At 44.6% G+C, this 17,962-nt stretch overlaps 1 protein-coding gene across 1 annotated transcript in view; it reads right to left on the bottom strand.

The window, feature by feature from the left end:
- Positions 1-17,962, bottom strand: part of PSMD1 (proteasome 26S subunit, non-ATPase 1) — a 92,028-nt gene that overhangs the window by 51,068 nt on the left and 22,998 nt on the right. The window contains exon 16 of the mRNA XM_081910875.1: positions 17,857-17,921. Coding sequence (XP_081767001.1) covers positions 17,857-17,921 — 65 coding nt within the window. The remainder of the gene's footprint in view (positions 1-17,856; positions 17,922-17,962) is intronic.

Here is a 17,962-nt window from a genome sequence, read left to right as displayed (position 1 = left end):
ATGAGGAAAAACAAATCTAAATTCTCGGTCTCTCTCACATCCACCCACCCACCCACCCACTTTGGCTCACTGAATTGAGCTTTTGTGGTTCTTCGGATCCTGCCTGTTGACTTATTGCAACAGCAGCAAAAAGAGCCAAAAAGCATTGTGACTCAGTCACTAGTTGTGGAAAATGATTATAATATTTGCACACGTTAACTGAAAAGCTGTCATATACACCAACAGAAAGTATTAGACTCAGTGTTGTGTGAGTTTTCAAAGGACAAGTCAAGCGTACTTGTAAAACTTCAAGTCCTTCCCCAAAAACTACTCCATGGCCGGAGGGCTGCTGCAGCCTCTTCTCAAACTAGGGCAGGTCTTCCTGATGAATTGAGGTGCAGGCCAAGCTATGGGGAGAGTTTGTTACTGAAGGGCTGTGCTTCCCCATGCTCTCAACGTGTGAGCTATGTGTGGAATGCTGCAAAATAAGGCAGCCTAACATATTTAAACCCATATTTTATTTCTCGTATAAATGTTTACTTCTCGGCATGGCCTTAAAACAAACAAAACCGGGATCTAGTAGGTGCTCAATCATGTTCCCTGGCTCCTGATGACTTCGGTGCAGGACTCCCTTGGTTGGTGAGTCTGTATCAATGGTTCTCAAACCTCTTTCTCCCACGGTTCACTTCAGTACTGCTGAGGAACTCAGCAGACTATGTAGGAAACTATTTGTTCTACATTTTAGAACACCTCCCCTTCCGTTTATGGATTAAGCATCATGGGTATGGGTGGGTATCAGCATCGCTGTCAAAACCAGGGGACTTACTTGGAAAATCACAGTCTCACCCTCCATTGTAATGAGAGAATCAATAATGTGTCAGTTCAAGTACAGATACTCAAGACCTTCCACAAACCATCTGCATGGAGCCACAGGACCACCATGGTCCACAAACCAGAGTTTGAAAACCTCTGTGTTTTACATGAAAAAAGCCACAAAAAAGCATTCACACAGACAAATGACACACAGAGATGATTAAGAAATGTCCTGCTTACTAATCTGAAAAGTGTTATACCCCACCCTTAAGAAGCACTTAGTAATGTTCATCCCTTCTTAAACTCCACCTTCAGTGAGTTGTTAAAAAGGGAGGCTGCCAACAGTTTGCAGTCTAGATTCTGAAACTTAGGTCCTGGCCTCCAGGAGAGATTTGTGGGTTCTAGAACTCGGGGAGTGAACATCTATCAGTTGTGGGGAGTCCGCCCCGCCCCTGACTTCGGCTCTGGGCACAGACCTTGCAAAAGAAGCCATTTCCTTCATGTCCTTCAGAAGAAATGTCTGCCACTCAGCTGAGCACAAGCAGTGCAGGAGAAAGGGAAGCGTCAATGCTGAAGTTATATTTAATACCCAACTACCCCAGCCCACAGATGGCCATACACAGCTGCAGGAAGTGCCGCAGGAATCGAACTCTTACCCTACAATAGGGTTTGCAAGGTCCTGTCCCAATGAATTCAGAATGGGAACTAAAGTTCAAGGCATTTGGGAAATATTGGTTCAAGACTCCGTATGAGCCACATAAGGGGCTGATTACTCTCTTAAGTGTTGGCTATTTGCAGTTTAGTAGCGCAAGCTTTTAATTACAAAAACAAAAACTCCTTTTACACTAAATACATCAACAACCATGACCCAACCACCAACCCATCTCCCAGCACATACACACACACAAAACCACTGAGCTATGGGACCTGACTGGATTACAAAATCTTTCTGCCATTTTGAAGAAGGGTTCTCAAAGTTGGAAAAAAAGTTGAAACCACTTGAATAACCTGATTGGCAGACATGCAAACTTCAGAACAAATAAAAGTGGTTTCTATTTACACCATGTTGTAAATATGATTGCAACTGCAGACTTGTCAACCCTGTCTCGGTTGCTGTTTCCTGTACAGAATGACAAAAGTGTCCATTAGGGAGAATAATGATGGCCCCAGAGCATTAAAAAATTGGTTCGAAATTAGTGTGACATCCATCAGAACACTTAGCCTTTAAATGCCTTCATTATTTATGGAAGAGAACTGTAATAGCTTGAACACAATGCCTTTTAGACAAGGTTGGTTAAAACTCCACAAGAGGTTACATCATCCATATGTTAAGGGCGGGCAGCAGAGAGGTTGGAAGTATCAAAGAAAACTATTTATCCAGCAGCAGAACTGGCTGGTCCAGAGCAAAGGGGAAAGAGAAAAGAAGCTTTGAATGGTGCTCATGTCTCCAGAGAAACTGACTTTACTGAATAAATGCCTAACCAGGGAACAGGGGGCTGAAATGGAGAGAGAACACTTGTGAAGTCATTCATGCTTTTAAGAAATTTTATTTTCAAATTTTCATGAGGCAAAAATGAATTCTGAAACCCAGCTATCTCGGCACACCCACGGTAACAACACATCCATCTATTTACAGTGGTACCTCAGGTTACATACGCTTCAGGTTACAGACTCCGCTAACCCAGAAATAGTGCTTCAGGTTAAGAACTTTGCTTCAGGATGAGAACAGAAATCGTGCTCTGGCAGCGCGGCAGCATCAGGAGGCCCCATTAGCTAAAGTGGTGCTTCAGGTTAAGAACAGTTTCAGGTTAAGGACGGACCTCCGGAACGAATTAAGTACTTAACCCGAGGTACCACTGTATTTATCTATCTACAGTATGGTCACTTGTCTGAACGAATGGTTCTTAACCATTACTGGAAGGATGAGAATCAGCATGTTAATATCAGGAGTTTGGTAATCAAGTCATATAATCTGCCTTGTGAAGTTAAAATATTCCATTCACTATTAAAAGCAAACACACGTTTAAAAATAAAATACCAAACTACCCCTGGCATCACCCATTTCGTCTGATTTCCAGAAGTGCTTTTGCAATTCTCATCGCCTGGCTGCTAAAGTTACTGACCTAAACCAAGAGGGAATTTACAAAGGTTAACACTGTAATCATTCATGAGTGTTAACACTAACCCTTTTTTGGTCTCTGATAAATACCATAGAGAAAAGGACAATAAAAAGCACAAAAAGACACAGGTTTTAAAAGAAACCAAAATTCAGCAATGGAAAGTAACAGGCAATCAATCTGGAGGGAATGATGCACTCATTTTAATCAATTCTGCACGTGCCTTTTTGACACAGGAGTTTCCTTTCTCCTACTGAAACGGAGAGAGACAGGAAGCACATGCGCCTGCCTCCCTCTTGCACTTTATACCAGACCTCTGGCTTTTGCACATCTTTTCCCCATCTGCACCCAAAGAGGTGTGGACCGTGACATCATGCAAAAATCATGATGGCCTGCTTGAGTGTGTTAAGAGGCAAGGAGGAAGTGGTGTCTTCTCCTTCCCGCTGCACAACACAGAATTGCCTTGCATCAAGCCAGGACTAACCGCTTGCATTGCAAAAGTAACTCGCCCCAAGATGAAAACTGTATGCTATATCGCAATGGTAGCTAAATTCTTTTGTGTGTGCGCGCGCCATATTCACCCTCCAAGAGCGATATATTAGTAATGCATGTGGCCAACCTACTTTTTCTTAAACAAAAATATTTCCAAATGTATAAGAAAATTGTCCAGTAGCACCTTAGAGACCAACTAAGTTTGTCCTGGGTACAGTGGTGCCTCGCAAGACGAAAATAATCCGTTCCGCGAGTCTCTTCGTCTAGCGTTTTTTTCGTCTTGCGAAGCAATTCTATTAGCGGCTTAGCGGATTAGCACTATTAGCGGTTTAGCGGCTATTAAAGGCTTAGCGGCTAAAAGGCTATTAGTGGTTTAGCGGCTATTAAAGGCTTAGCGGCTAAAAGGCTATTAGCGGCTTAGAAAAAGGGGGAGAAAGCGAAAAAAATCGCAAGACTCGCAAGACGTTTTCGTCTTGCGAAGCAAGCCCATAGGGAAATTTGTCTTGCGAAGCGCATCGAAAAACGGAAAACCCTTTCGTCTAGCGGGTTTTTCGTCTTGCGAGGCATTCATCTTGCATGGCACCACTGTATAAGCTTTCGTGTATCTGAAGAAGTGTACATGCACATGAAAGCTTATACCAAGAACAAACTTAGCAGTCTCTAAGGTGCCACTGGACATTTTTTTTGTTTTTTTAATATATTTCAACTGCGTCAGACCAACACGGCTACCTACCTGAATCTAAAAATATTTCCAGTCTCTGCAGGAGTAGACGCAGAAGAACCAGGAGGCTGTTGTCTCATACTTGATGCCCATGTTGGATTGCCAACACCTGAGGTCCAATGTCTCCTGGTGATGCCCACTGCTGCATGTTACAGCAAGCATCAAGTCTACCCTAGAAGCACCCACCCCCCAAGCCACCCCAAGAGCTAAGCAAGGATTTATCAGAGTTGCTCCAACTACTCAACTTTTCTCCAAAACATTGTGTCCCCAGGACCCATGGCAAAACAAGACACCCCCTTCTCCAACAATTCACCACCAGGTTCTCAACTGCTCACACATCTCAACCCCTCTGCCTGCTAAAAGCAACACAGTTTTTAGCATTTAGAACAGTCAGTTTAGTTAACTGCGCATACCTTGTAAATGGGTTCTTCAAATTTACACGAAGAGCCATTTTATTCTACAAGAAGCACTTTGTGATGGAATAAATTATTCCAGAACACTTATTTCAGAGGGACTGCAATCAGAGCTAGTATGAAGTTCCTCAAACACATATGCGAAGGGAAACTTACATTGAGCAAAATACCATAAACTCCCCAAGTGTCCAACTCCCACAAAAGTATGTTAATTAAGTTTTCAACTCAATTACGTTTTATGACTCAAGTAGCTCACTGTTTTCCAGCTTCGCTATGGAATCTCAGTTGCCAAACACATTCTGAAATGCTCCGCAGGAGAAAAAAAATTAAACTAGTAAGAGCCTGCTTTGTCCCAATACAATGCAGGCTGATCTATTTTTACTTTGGGAGGCAATCAAAATAAGGTGCTGCTGCACTACACACTTAAATTCTATTGGTTAAAATTCTGCATCTTATTTTAACTTAAAGAAAGCATCATAAACTTTTAAAGCACAACTGCTATAAGGGGGGCTGCGTTAGTCGGAATTTAAAAAAATCTGAATTAGTAGACCAGCACTTTTAAGACTATGGGAAAAGCCTGCGCACCCTCCTTCACTGGGGGCTAGAATGTCCTGCCAGAAAGAGCACTGGGCCAGTGGAACATTTACAGCCCAGCTTCCTCAGTCTTCAAAGAGGGTTCGGCCCTGGAAAATCCACAGTAGAAACCCCAGAGTTATCAAGCAGAGTCCTTTAAGCAGTACGTACTTGGCTGCAATTTACAAATGAGCTAAGCCACATTAATCGGCTTCCAGACTCATTTATTTAGAAGATCTATATCTCATTTTCCAGTATGTGTGCAATGTGGCTTGCAAGAATAAACGATTAAACTAGAGAATCAACAGCTTTAATCATAAAAGAAAATGCCGGCCACTTAAGGCAAATCAATTTTTTTTGGGGGGGAATCAAATGCCCCCAACGAAAAATGTTTTGTACTCCCGGAAGCAAGCAAACTGATTCTTCAGTTTGAGTGAGATTGTTCCATAGTCTTCAGTGTCATGTGCAAAAATCTGCTCCAGTTCCAGTACTCCAGCTACACACTTCCTGTATTCTGGAATTTCATATCCATCTTCACAATCTTGCAAAGGCTTGGGCTTTCCAAGCAATGCTATCATTTGTTCATGGATATACCATATTTTTCGCACCATAGGGCACACCTAGTTTTGGGAGGCGGAAAACAAGAAAAAATTATTCTGAACCCCAGAAGCCAGGGATCTGGCTTCTGGGATACCGTGTGGCTGTTCTGGCTTCTGGGGTAACCGCGCCAAGCCTCTTCAGGGCAGCAGGATGAAGGTTCCCCCTGCCCAAAGAGGCTGCGCAGGGCTAAAGCAGAAGCCAGGACAGACGCGTCGCTGAAGGGGCACTGCACCTTCTATCTCTCTGCACAGCGCCCCTCCTTCACAGGAGAGGTGCTGCGCAGAGAGGGAGAAGGCACAGCGCCCTTCAGCGAAGCTGGAGAAGGAACAGAAGGAGACCCTTCTGTTCCTCCTCCGGCTTCCAGGACAGGCGTGTTGCCGCGAAGCCAAGGAGCCTGCATTCGCTCCATAGGACGCACACACATTTCCCCTTCATTTTTGGAGGGGGAAAAGTGCGTCCTATAGAGCGAAAAATACGGTATATCAGAAAAAAATATCTGGGCAGTAATCATAGTGACACTATAATTTTGTTAACTAGATCCTGAAAATGTGATTTCCCTTTCCTGGAAGATCATCAGTGTTTAATCCTTATGTAAATACTCGCTGTTTAGCGGGGACTTCCAAAGAGCCAGGGACAAAGGCTTCATCCACTGAGGTGGTTGATATAATGTCACCTTGACAGAAATTTCCCCCCTTGGTAGCAAGCAGGAGGAGTCCGTTCTGAAGCTGATGTTCACTAGACATCTCACAGACATAACTCAGAAACACTATCTCTGCCTAACCATATAAAACAAACAGCTTTTCCGTGATTCCTAAGGTTCTGTGCCATATTCCATAAAGACTGTTCTAGGCGCGACAAAACTTTTTGCTGTGTTTGCTGCTATGGGCGAAGGAATGTATTATGGGAGGTGCTATCATAGACAAGATTCAATGTCAACAGATGCCCAAGAAGATTCCAGGTTATCATCTATACAGAACTGGAGAAGCAACCAGAATGTTACTTAAGTACTTATTTTTATGTTCCAGAAGTAAAGGAAAAGGGACACCTGACCATTAGGTCCAGACGCGGACGACTCTGGGGTTGCGGTGCTCATCTCACTTTACTGGTCGAGGGAGCTGGCGTACAGCTTCCGGGTCATGTGGCCAGCATGACTAAGCTGCTTCTGGAAAACCAGAACAGCACATGGAAACGCCATTTACCTTCCCGCCGGAGTGGTACCTATTTATCTACTTGCACTTCGTGCTTTTGAACTGCTAGGTTGGCAGGAGCAGGGACTGAGCAACGGGAGCTCACCCCGTCGGGAATTCGATCCGCCAACCTTCTGATCGGCAAGCCCTAGGCTCTGTGGTTTAACCCACAGTGCCACCCGCATCCCTGTTCCAGAAGTAAAGATGTGTAATTCTCTCTTTTAATGTTTGCCTCGTTTTAGCCTTGGATATCCAAGACTCTTGCCGCCTTCAGTCTGGAGGTAAGCTGGAAGCTTACACAGAATGTCCAATTCGTAACCAATATGTTGCTCAGGCCCAAAGAGAGGCAGCAGCTTCCTAGCACCAAGTGGAACCCAACTAATAACCCTGATCCCTGCCAAGTTGGCAGCTGTAATAGCACATCATGGCCATCTTCTGTGGTTGCAGCAGACAGCCAGACAGCCACTCCCTCATCTGGCCAGCTGTCAAGAGAGGTGGAGAGGCTGGGGGTTGGGGGGGGGGTAGCTACACACAAAAAGACTGGCCTTGTTCCTCAACAATTTAGAAGTCATAAAAATATGAGAACGCTAAAATGTGTTCATTCATGAAAAACAAATATACACAAACCTATTGAACCTGGAAACTAATATTGTTAAGATTAATGTTTTCCCTAATGTAGACTATAGCTTGCTTAGGAAAGTAAGAGTACCTTGTAAGCCTTATATGTGCCCGTGCCCAGAAATAATGCAGTATTTTATGAACCTCCCTTGACACTGGGAATTAAGTAGGCAGCCTGTCCCCTGCTGTTCTTCCATATTTGTGCGTTTAATCTTGAAAGCAGGCATTTTACTGATTGATTTATCTATCTATCTATTTCAGTTGCTACGATTGCCTTCCAGCAAATAAGAATTAGGTATCGTAATCTCAAAACAACTGATTTAATTCTGTTACGCTGTATTTTACCTGGCTGGTAGTTACACCACTAATCTGTGTGTCTAAAAGGACCTAGGGCCCACTTTTGAAACCGAGTTACAAAGGAAACAAATATGTGCTTGCACATTTTTTCACCATATTCTTCTGCATGTGGCCCCAAAAGGCTGCTGAAAGTCAGAGTCAGCAGCTGTGGTCTAGGATGACAGAATATTCTTATCTGGTGCAAAGCAGCTTCTGACAATACGGTACTTTGGATCCAAAATGACTGAATGTGGAGTTCTATTTGTACCATTTCCTGGCTGTCCTTTTCCTCCAAAAGTCACCCCTGAAGGTCAGGGGATACCCTCCCAAATTGTGAGTGATACAGCACAACTATATGGGAATATTGGGTTGTACCCCCCCACTCCTTAAAGGCAGAAATTTCTTCTGCTCGCCAAGGGCACTATTTAAACCCAAGGCAATGACACTTTAAATACAATTTGCTTCAATTACGGTGCACTGTGCACTCACGTCTTAATATCTACAGCTATGGATGCATTTTCTCGTTTCTTAATGAAGGCTGAGATTCTTCAATGATGAAACAGACGTCTACAGAATATACCAAAACGCTTTGGGGGCGAAGGACCTGCACTTTCCCATTTTTGCTTTGTATTCACATTGCAAAATAATTTTTCTCTTCTGAATAATAATAAAAAGGCCCACTGAAATGTTTGCCAAACATTAGAAGAAGGACGACCAAGCTGAGCTTCCTGAAGCAGAAACGCTAAACTGAAGACAGCAACTGAAAGAGACCTTTTGCTTTGAAACCTGACAACAAAGACTCCGGAAAGATAAAGACTCTTTCGGGCACAGTCTTTCCTTCCTCTGCAACTGACGTTTTAAAATTCAAAACACCAAGAAATCACAAGTCACTTAAATGGTGTTTTTCAAACAACTGAGATAAATATTGTATAAACTGCGCCAACGGGGTAGAAGAGAATTGCATAAACGTCGGCAGCCGAGCAAGATTTGTAGTCCACAGCTGTGAGCAGGAAAGGTGACAGAAGGGAAAAGAAGCAGAGAGCCGCTAAAAAATAAACACGGGACTCAAAATGCTCCCCACACGCCACATTGGCTCTTCCACTCTGACTCTCCCAGTTCCCAGAACCTATGCAACTAGATGTATTCACACTTAAAAAACCTTATTTTCCTCTGCAACCAGGGATGAAGGGGGCTGCAAGCTCAATTCTCCATGTATCACTCATATCATCTAGGACTGGGGTGTCGTAACTTGGACTGGTCCACAGACATGATATGACATGGCAGAAGTACTATTTTGGGGGGACAGGGAGCAGACAGGAGTTCTGTGTCCAGGGCAGCTGTCTACCAGCTCCATCTGGTACGCAGGCTGAGACCCTCCCTGCCTGCTGTCTGTCTCACCAGAGCGGTGCATGCTCTGGTTATCTCCCGCTTGGACTACTGCCATGCGCTCTACGTGGGGCTACCTTTGAAGGTGACTCAAAAACTGCAATTAATCCAGAATGCAACAGCTAGACTGGTGACTGGGAGTGGTTGCTGAGACTATATAACACCGGTCCTGAAAGACCTACATCGGCTCCCAGGACGTTTCCGAGCACAATTCAAAGTGCTGCTGCTGACCTATAAAGCCCTAAATGGCCTTGGTCCTGTATTCCTGAAGGAGTGCCTCCACCTCCATCGTTCTACCCGGACACTGAGGTCCAGCGCTGAGGGCCTTCTGGCGGTTCCCTCGCTGCGAGAAGTGAGGTTACAGGGAACCAGGCAGAGGGCCTTCTCGGTAGTGGCACCCGCCCTGTGGAATTCTTCCCGACAACTATCTTACTTTTAGAAGACATCTGAAGCAACTATCTTACTTTTAGAAGACATCTGAAGACAACCCTGTTTAGGGAAGTTTTTAAAGTCTGATGTTTTATCATGTTTTTAATATTCTGTTGGGAGCCGCCCAGAGTGGCAGGGGAAACCCAGCCAGATGGGCGGGGTATAAATATAATGTTGTTTTGTTTTGTGGTGGTGGTGGTGTACGGAAAGCTTTAGTGTGTCTCCCTACAAAGATCTGTTGGATCATTTGTTGACAAGTCCTGAACGGCTTCTCTGCCTGAAAGAAGTTTTACCTGAAAGCAGAGGAAACTGAGCTGGAGGCGACTTACCAGCCAGATCCAACTCTGTGCCTATATCATGAAGGATAAAGTGCAGTAAACAGCTTTAAAAACTACTGTAGCCAAAAGCCCAGTCTGCCACACCTGACTTTTCTAGTCTCCCGTGCCTTCGAAGGATGCCTCCAATTTGAACTTATTTCATTTTAAGATGTCTCTTGCATGCACCAGTTTTCACCCTAGACAAAATCGCAATGCCTGCCAAAGTACTGTTTAGACAACACAAGCTTATTTACCCTTTTCTAAAAAGAGTGCTAGAAAGAATTCCTACAATTCACATGGCCCTGTTACATTTCATCTTTTAACTCTTTTCCAGCTTCTTGTCCCACATTCAAAAGGGCTTATTAACCTGTATCCATAAAAATAAAGACAAAAGAGAACGGTTATCATCTTCTCATGCTTTGCTGGCCAGTTTTCAGAGGCATCTAACTTGCCATCAGAACAGATGTGGTCCATGGTCTGATTCTGTAGTGATGGTTTTACTGAGTACAGGTGAGCAAGCCAGGATGGAGCAACACAACTGAGAGACAGCTCAGCACATTAATTAGCAAAGAATGTCCACGGTGCGCCAAAAGCCCCCTGCTTCAACACTTATTATTGTTGTTGTTTAGTCGTGTCCGACTCTTCGTGACCCCATGGACCAGAGAACGCCAGGCACCTCTGTCCTCCACTGCCTCCCACAGTTTGATCAAACTCATGCTGGTAGCTTCAAGAACACCATCCAACCATCTCGTCCTCTGTCGTCCCCTTCTCCTTGTGCCCTCCATCTTTCCCAACATCAGGGTCTTTTCCAGGGAGTCTTCTCTTCCCATGAGGTGGCCAAAGTCTTGGAGCCTCAGCTTCACGATCTGTCCTTCCAGTGAGCACTCAGGGCTGATTTCCTTAAGAATGGAGAGGTTTGATCTTCTTGCAGTCCATGGGACTCTCCAGAGTCTCCTCCAGCACCATAATTCAAAAGCATCCATTCTTCGGCGATCAGCCTTCTTTATGGTCTAGCTCTCACATCCATACATCACTACTGGGAAAACCATAGCTTTTACTATACGGACCTTTGTTACTCTCATTATTACTATTCATTAAATTCATATTCCGCCCTTCATCTGAAGATCTCAGGGAGGTTCACGAGATAAAAATACAGGATAAAAGCATGAATAAATAGTTACCTCATCACCTCTCATGATGATCACAGCGTCTGGTCAGTTTAACTGGGGAGAGACAGTCCTTAAGGTATTGCAGTCCTGAGCCCAAATTTACCAGTTCCCCATTTTAAGATACAGTCATACCTCGGGTTGAAGTAGTTTCGGGATGAGTATTTTCGGGTTGCGCTCTACGGCGACCCAGAAGTAACGGAGCGGTTTTGCCGCTCGCGCAGATGGTCAAAATGACATCACGTGCATGCACAGAAGCGGCGAATCATGACCCGTGCACACGGGTTGTGTTCGCTTCAGGATGCAAACGGGGCTCCGGAACGAATCCCGTTTGCATCCAGAGGTACCACTGTACAAGATATGTGGATCACAGCCGAGTGGAAAAGCACATGGGCTGCCTACAGAATGTCCTGGATACAAGGTCTGTCATCTCCAGTTAAACAGGATCACAGAGCAGATGATGGGAAAGGGACGTCTGCTTGAGGGCCAATGCCTGTCGCCATAAGGAACTCTGAGCTAGATGGATAAATACAACCTTATCCAAGGCAGCTCCCTTTGTTCCCAGCTAATACTACCTACCTCACAGGGCATCTTGCAGGGAACATTAAGATAAAAGGTAAAGGTAAAGGGACCCCTGACCATTAAGTCCAGTCGTGGCCGACTGTGGGGTTGCAGCGCTCATCCCGCTTTATTAGCCAAGGGAGCCGGCCTACAGCTTCCGGGTCATGTGGCCAGCATGACTAAGCCGCTTCTGGCAAACCAGAGCAGCGCACAGAAACACCGTTTACCTTCCCTATTTATCTACTTGCACTTTGTGCTTTCAAACTCCTAGGTTGGCAGGAGCAGGGACCGAGCAACGGGAGCTCACCCCGTTGCGGGGATTCGAACCGCCAACCTTCTGATCAGCAAGTCCTAGGCTCTGTGGTTTAACCCACAACACCACCCACATCCCTTAACATTAAGATAACGAGCGATAAATGAGCAAAGTGCCTGAAATATTTGGAAAGTGCTATATAAATGTCAAGCATTATCACCTTCTCCTGCAGCAAGTTTTAGAATGCAAAACAGCACAGATATGTTAGCAAGGACATCAGCATGAGAATAAAGTTAGCCCATGCTTATTCTTGAATTAAAAAGGTAGAACTCATTGCAACAGGAGACCTGGTGCAACTTCAATAGGCTGCTGGGGGAAACCCCCAACCCAAAACTCTTGCCCTTTAAAAAAAAAAACAGATTAAAACCAGTACTGGCACCAAGACCTTGAGATCAGTTTTCTAAGAATTGCTGTTTACAGAGTTCTGTGGACAATCCAACTTTTCTGACCAACACCCACAGTGAAAATGCAACAGTTTATTTTAAAGGAAATGTGTTGAGGAATTCACACAACAAAGCTTAGAAAAGTCAACAAATAGATGGAACGCAACAGTCAGAGGAGAGGGCATTGGCACAGGGTATTCCATTCCTCTTGTGGCTTTCATTAAAACTTTTATTTACTCTAACGTTACTTGCCATACTTGTCATCTCCTCTGAAGTCAGAGCTCAGAATCTGAACAGGAGGCCTGCAGGGCAGACAGACACATTCTCAAGCAGCTTTGCCGTCAACAGAATGCAAGAGTTTGTTTGTTTGCAGAGATTTGCCGGCAGCCCCTCCACCTATCCACCCAAAGGAAGATATCAAGATTTCATCACCCGATGAGAACATGTGTGTGCAAATGCTGGCTTTTAAACCAGTATATTGATTGCCTGTGGGGAGAGAGAAATGTAAGCTCCCAGCTTATCACCACAGCTTTGAATCATTTCCAGGGAAGATTTTCTCCACATGGAAGCACTGAACAAAGGCCAGCACTTAAGATGGAGCATACTTCAACCGCCTGGGAGAAACGGGATGCCTCATCAGTGAGAAAAGTCTCGGCCTGTGAAAGCATTTCCACAGCAAGGGCCCAGATGTGAAAAATACGTAATAGCAATAGTCCCCTTGTCTCTGAGCAATGGCAGAGTGCATTGCACTTGCCAGGAAGAAACAACAGCCCAGCTCCTTATGACTGGTTTAAGGCAGCATTGGTGGGGCATAGAGAGACAGATAGCCCTGCAGTGCAGCATGGGTTATTACTAATAATAATAATAATAATAAAATTATTTATTTTATTATTATTTTAATTACAGTGGTACCTCAGGTTACATACGCTTCAGGTTACAGACTCCGCTAACCCAGAAATAGTGCTTCAGGTTAAGAACTTTGCTTCAGGATGAGAACAGAAATCGTGCTCCGGCGGCGGGGCAGCGGCAGTTTCCTCTTTAGCCATGCACAATCTCTCCAGCCGGGAGAGGGTGTGCGCAGCTTTGGCAGAAGCCAAGACAGTGAGCGGGATGGATCCCGCTCGCTGTCTTGGCTTCCTTTTTAGCCGCGGGGCTGGGGCGGGGGAAGCCTGATCTTCCTCTAACCCCAGCCCCCAGAATGGGTCCGGGAGCGGCAGTGAGGTTGCGCGCCTTCGCTACCGGAACTTGCTGCTATCCACAAGCCTTTGGAGCCCGGTGGGAACTCCCAAAGCCCGGGGTGCGCAGCGCTGCGCTCCCCGGGCTTCGGGCTGCAGGCTGCTATCCGCAAGCCTGGAGAGCGAGAGGGGTCGGTGCGCACCAACCCCTCTCGCTCTCCAGGCTTCAGCGAAAGCCTGAATTCGCTCCATAGGATGCACACACAATTTCCCCTTCATTTTTTGGGGGAAATTCGTCCTATAGAGCGAAAAATACGGTAAATTAGAATCACCTTGAAACTTTGCTATAAATTGCTATTATTTAGGAGATTGTGCACAAGAAAATGCAGCAGGGACAAGTTATCAACAACTGTCCCCGCTTTGCCCCTCACTTTTCTACCTCCTCACAGATCTCTCAGCCTGAGCTGCAAATCTGCAATATAGGGGCAATACCACCAGCCCACATCACAAGGGTGTTGAAGATTGAGTTAAAATTAGGAATGCTTCAGGAATTCAGTCTTTGCAAATGCCAATAAAAAAATGACCTGATTGCAGATCGGAAATAGCTATTGCCTGATTTTGCAGTTTCCTGAATTTAGCAACAAAAGCTCTTGGCAATTAAATACATTATGTTGGGGTTGCCGTTGTTGTTAAATGTATACAGTATTATACTCAGATAAAAGTAGGAATGGAACGGAATTATGTAAAAATGATACATCAGAATAACACAGACTGGGCTATCTCTAGCTAATTCAGACGACACATTCTGGATAGCAGTGTTTCTCAGCACCACTGAAAGATTTAGTGGATGAATGGAACTGATCAGCTCCAGCACTCATGCCATGCCCAGAGAAGGCACAACCGAATGGATAAACTCAGAAAAAAGATAACAGTACCATTTGGCAGGAAGCTCTCAATTCCAGATTATGTTTTATACTTGGCCGGGGGGAGGGGGGAGCTGCAGTAAGATCAGAGAGCTAAAAGTCTTTTATTAGAACCAGTTTGGAGCAGGGGAGGGAAATCACTGAAAAGTATGGAAGGAGTGTGTGGAATTTGCCTTCTGCATAAGCACACACACAGAGGTCAACTGAAGAGTACCAGTTCCCTTCCGGCAAAGGCTGTTCCACACTTGGCTTGTTGGGGAGGGCAGATGCGCCGCTGTGCCACACATTTAGCACAACGGCTCCACAGAGACACCTGCTGCCCACGCAGGGGAAGGAGAGGAGTGGCACGCAAAATTATACGTGGCACTTTCTGGAAAAGGGGTGGGCAAGACACATTTATGGCTGCAGGATGACACACAGCTACAAATGATGGCCCCGTCTCTCAGAACTGACCAGATGACAGATTTATTTAGGACTGCACTTATCTTGGCCCTCCTCTTCCTTTCCACGGGAAATCCAGAAGGGGTTATCAATAAAACATACAAAGGAAAAAATGAAGCCATACAGTTAAACCTCAGTATTTCAAAAGATCATCAGGGATCTGGTGGGCTTCTTCAGAGAGATCGTTCCTCAACTGGGGTGCTACTGCCAAGGCAACCCTACTGCAGATACCAAAAAACTTTAGATCTTAGGTAAGTGGAATGGGGAACAGGACTTCTCCCATTAAAGCAGGGTTTGGTGGAGTACAAGTTGCAGAAAAACTATAAGGAATGTGAGCTCCCCTTTTCAGCAGGAACTGGGACCGAGTCTCCAAAGCTGTGTGAGCTGCAAGCCCATGAAGGAATAAGGTGAAAACATCAGCCTTTAGGGTGGTCAGGTAGTATAAAGCCTAGGGGGGAGCTGCTTGCAGCCTCTGCTTGCTGAACTTACTTTTAAACCTTCTGCACAGTTTTGGATTCAATGCAAACGGAAGACAGAATTGGCTGTCGGTGTTCGCAGTGCAGATGAACATTACCCAGGACCCTGTCTAACACAGCTGTTCTCAAACTTTTTTCTCTGGGCCACACTCAGAATAAAAATTTGCTCGTGCCACACCAGGTTTTTTTTTAATTGATTTATAACTTAGAGCTCAACTATTTCATAATATGATCAAGAGACATCCAGAAAACATAAAACATAAGAACAGGAAGCATTACCAAAATATAATATTGATTGTCCTTGAATCTTCCTGCTGTACTTGCCATCGTCTCCTGCTACATCCGTGTGACATGCCGTACTCTTTGAGAACCACTGGCCTAACTTGAAAGAGCTGTGGACTGGACTCTGAAAATTCCTACTGTCCAGTTTTATAATCTACCATTAGTACAAAAGAGGGGCGGGGGAGTTAAAATTTGTGAACTAATGAAAGCATTAAAACCGAATTCCATCTTCTGAACCCAAGAATCAATCAATTTATGCTAGGGAGCTGCTTCCCAGAGTTTCAGACAGAGGGCCTTTCCTGTCATTTGAGACATGGCCCTTTTTTCAATCCCAGGGGCTGAACCTCAGGTCTTTATTTTATTTATTAAAGTATTTATATGCTACCATCTCATGAAATATTAGGGTGGTGCGCAGCAATGCATATATAATAAAACTTAAGATCTTCCGCATGCAAATATATGTACTCTGCAACTAAACTAAGTTTCCTTCTTGATCCTACAAAGAATTGTTTAAACACTGTTAGCCACCCCAGGTTAGTGGGAGTTATATAAACTGAAATTAAATAAAATGTACATTGCAGTTTAATTCAAGAATATTTGGAAACACTTCTCTCTCTTAAAACACTGAGTCATTGTACAAGAGTTACTTAGTAAGCCGACATCCACATCCTCAAGAATGACTGCAATTTATTTTTCTTAAACGTTAACTAACATTCCTGGCTTGAATATTATCCATCCTTGATCTGATACTTCCCAGACACTTCATTGATATTATGTCCTCTTAACAGGACTTCACGCACTTAATTCCACTTTTGGCAACTCCTAGTGGAAAGTTTCAACAAGAGTTATACTGAAAGTGCAGAGACAAGTCTCATATGCCTCTCAGAAAAGCACCTCCATCCAACCCTCTCCAGCGCCACTAAACAAAGGCTGAACTTAATATATTCATTCGTCTCTTCCGAGAGCTTCACACTTATCCATATGCCTTCTTTATTGGTCTGAAGGCAATCTGCTCTGGAAGCCCCACGATATTTAATAAATTTCATTTGTTTATTCATTTAAAAGATTTTTAAAGCTCATCTCTCACAACACACTGGCCTCACAAGGTGACCTAAAAGGCTCAAGCACGGGAAAATACTACTACAAGACACACACGGACAGTTGTACAATTCAGACAAATGCAGACTTGACTAAATTTGCCGTCAGAATTTTTGTTTAATAAAACCCAGCAGGGATGAGGGCATACATGTCCCCCTGGGAAGCGGATTCCAAAGGTGTGGGACGACCACGGAGGACCTGCCAGCCTAAAAGCGTTCAGTGGCAAGGGCACTTATCTCAATGCTGAGACAGGATCAGGCAAGTGTAGGTGGTCCCAACCCATTTAGGACTTTAAAGACCCAAGTTGGCACCTTGAATTGGGCTCAGAAATGAACATACAGCCAAATGAAAGTGACACAGTGTACATGAAATGAGCTGAACAGCAGCTCTCACAAGCAACTGTGTTCTGTACCAGTTGCTGTTCCTGAACAGCCTTTAAGGCTGACCCCATGGAGAGCACACTGAAATAATCAAACCTGGACATAACCATGGCATGCACCACTGTGCCAGACTCTTCCTTCTCTAGTTAGGGTCCCAGCTGTCAAACTGGCCCTCCTAGTAATGTCATCTGTGCCTCCACAGGGAGAGGAGAACCCAGGAGTACTCCCAGACTGCGTATCTGGCCTTTCAGGAGAAGAGTGATCCCATCCAGACAGATCTAAACCTCCTTCCAGATTAGCAGGCCTTCCAAATGGAGTACAGTACTTCTGTTTTATCCAGATTAAATTTCAGCTTGTTAGCCCTCAACTAGCAACTACCTTGATTTTTTTTTGAGGAGCAGCACTTTCTGCCAGACGCATCCAGCAAACAAAGCCACCATCCAGACCCTATGTTCTATGGCAGCTTCAAAGCCTCAGCCCATTAAGGAGATTCCCAGGTTCACAGCTGTGCCTTTATCTCTCATTCTAACACAGCATTAAGGATTCCACAAATTGCTATTCTGCAAGCGCTCAGCTGAGACCAAGTTAGTGCGCAGAAAGTGGAGTATAAGGGAATTCCTAGAACTTCAGATAAATCTTACTGCAGACCGCAGAACGGATGGAAACAGAAACTGTACCTGAACAAAATGAAACCCAGTGATTCAACAGCTGCACGTCTCACATCATCATTGACATCACTCACCTAATAAAAAAGGGGAAAAACAGCAAAAAGTCAGGGCAAAA

Source organism: Podarcis melisellensis (genome assembly GCF_964234715.1).
Source record: "Podarcis melisellensis genome assembly, chromosome: 5".
Classification (NCBI taxonomy): domain Eukaryota; kingdom Metazoa; phylum Chordata; class Lepidosauria; order Squamata; family Lacertidae; genus Podarcis; species Podarcis melisellensis.
Note: the sequence above shows the minus strand (reverse complement) of the source record. Positions and strands in the feature narration are given on the sequence as shown.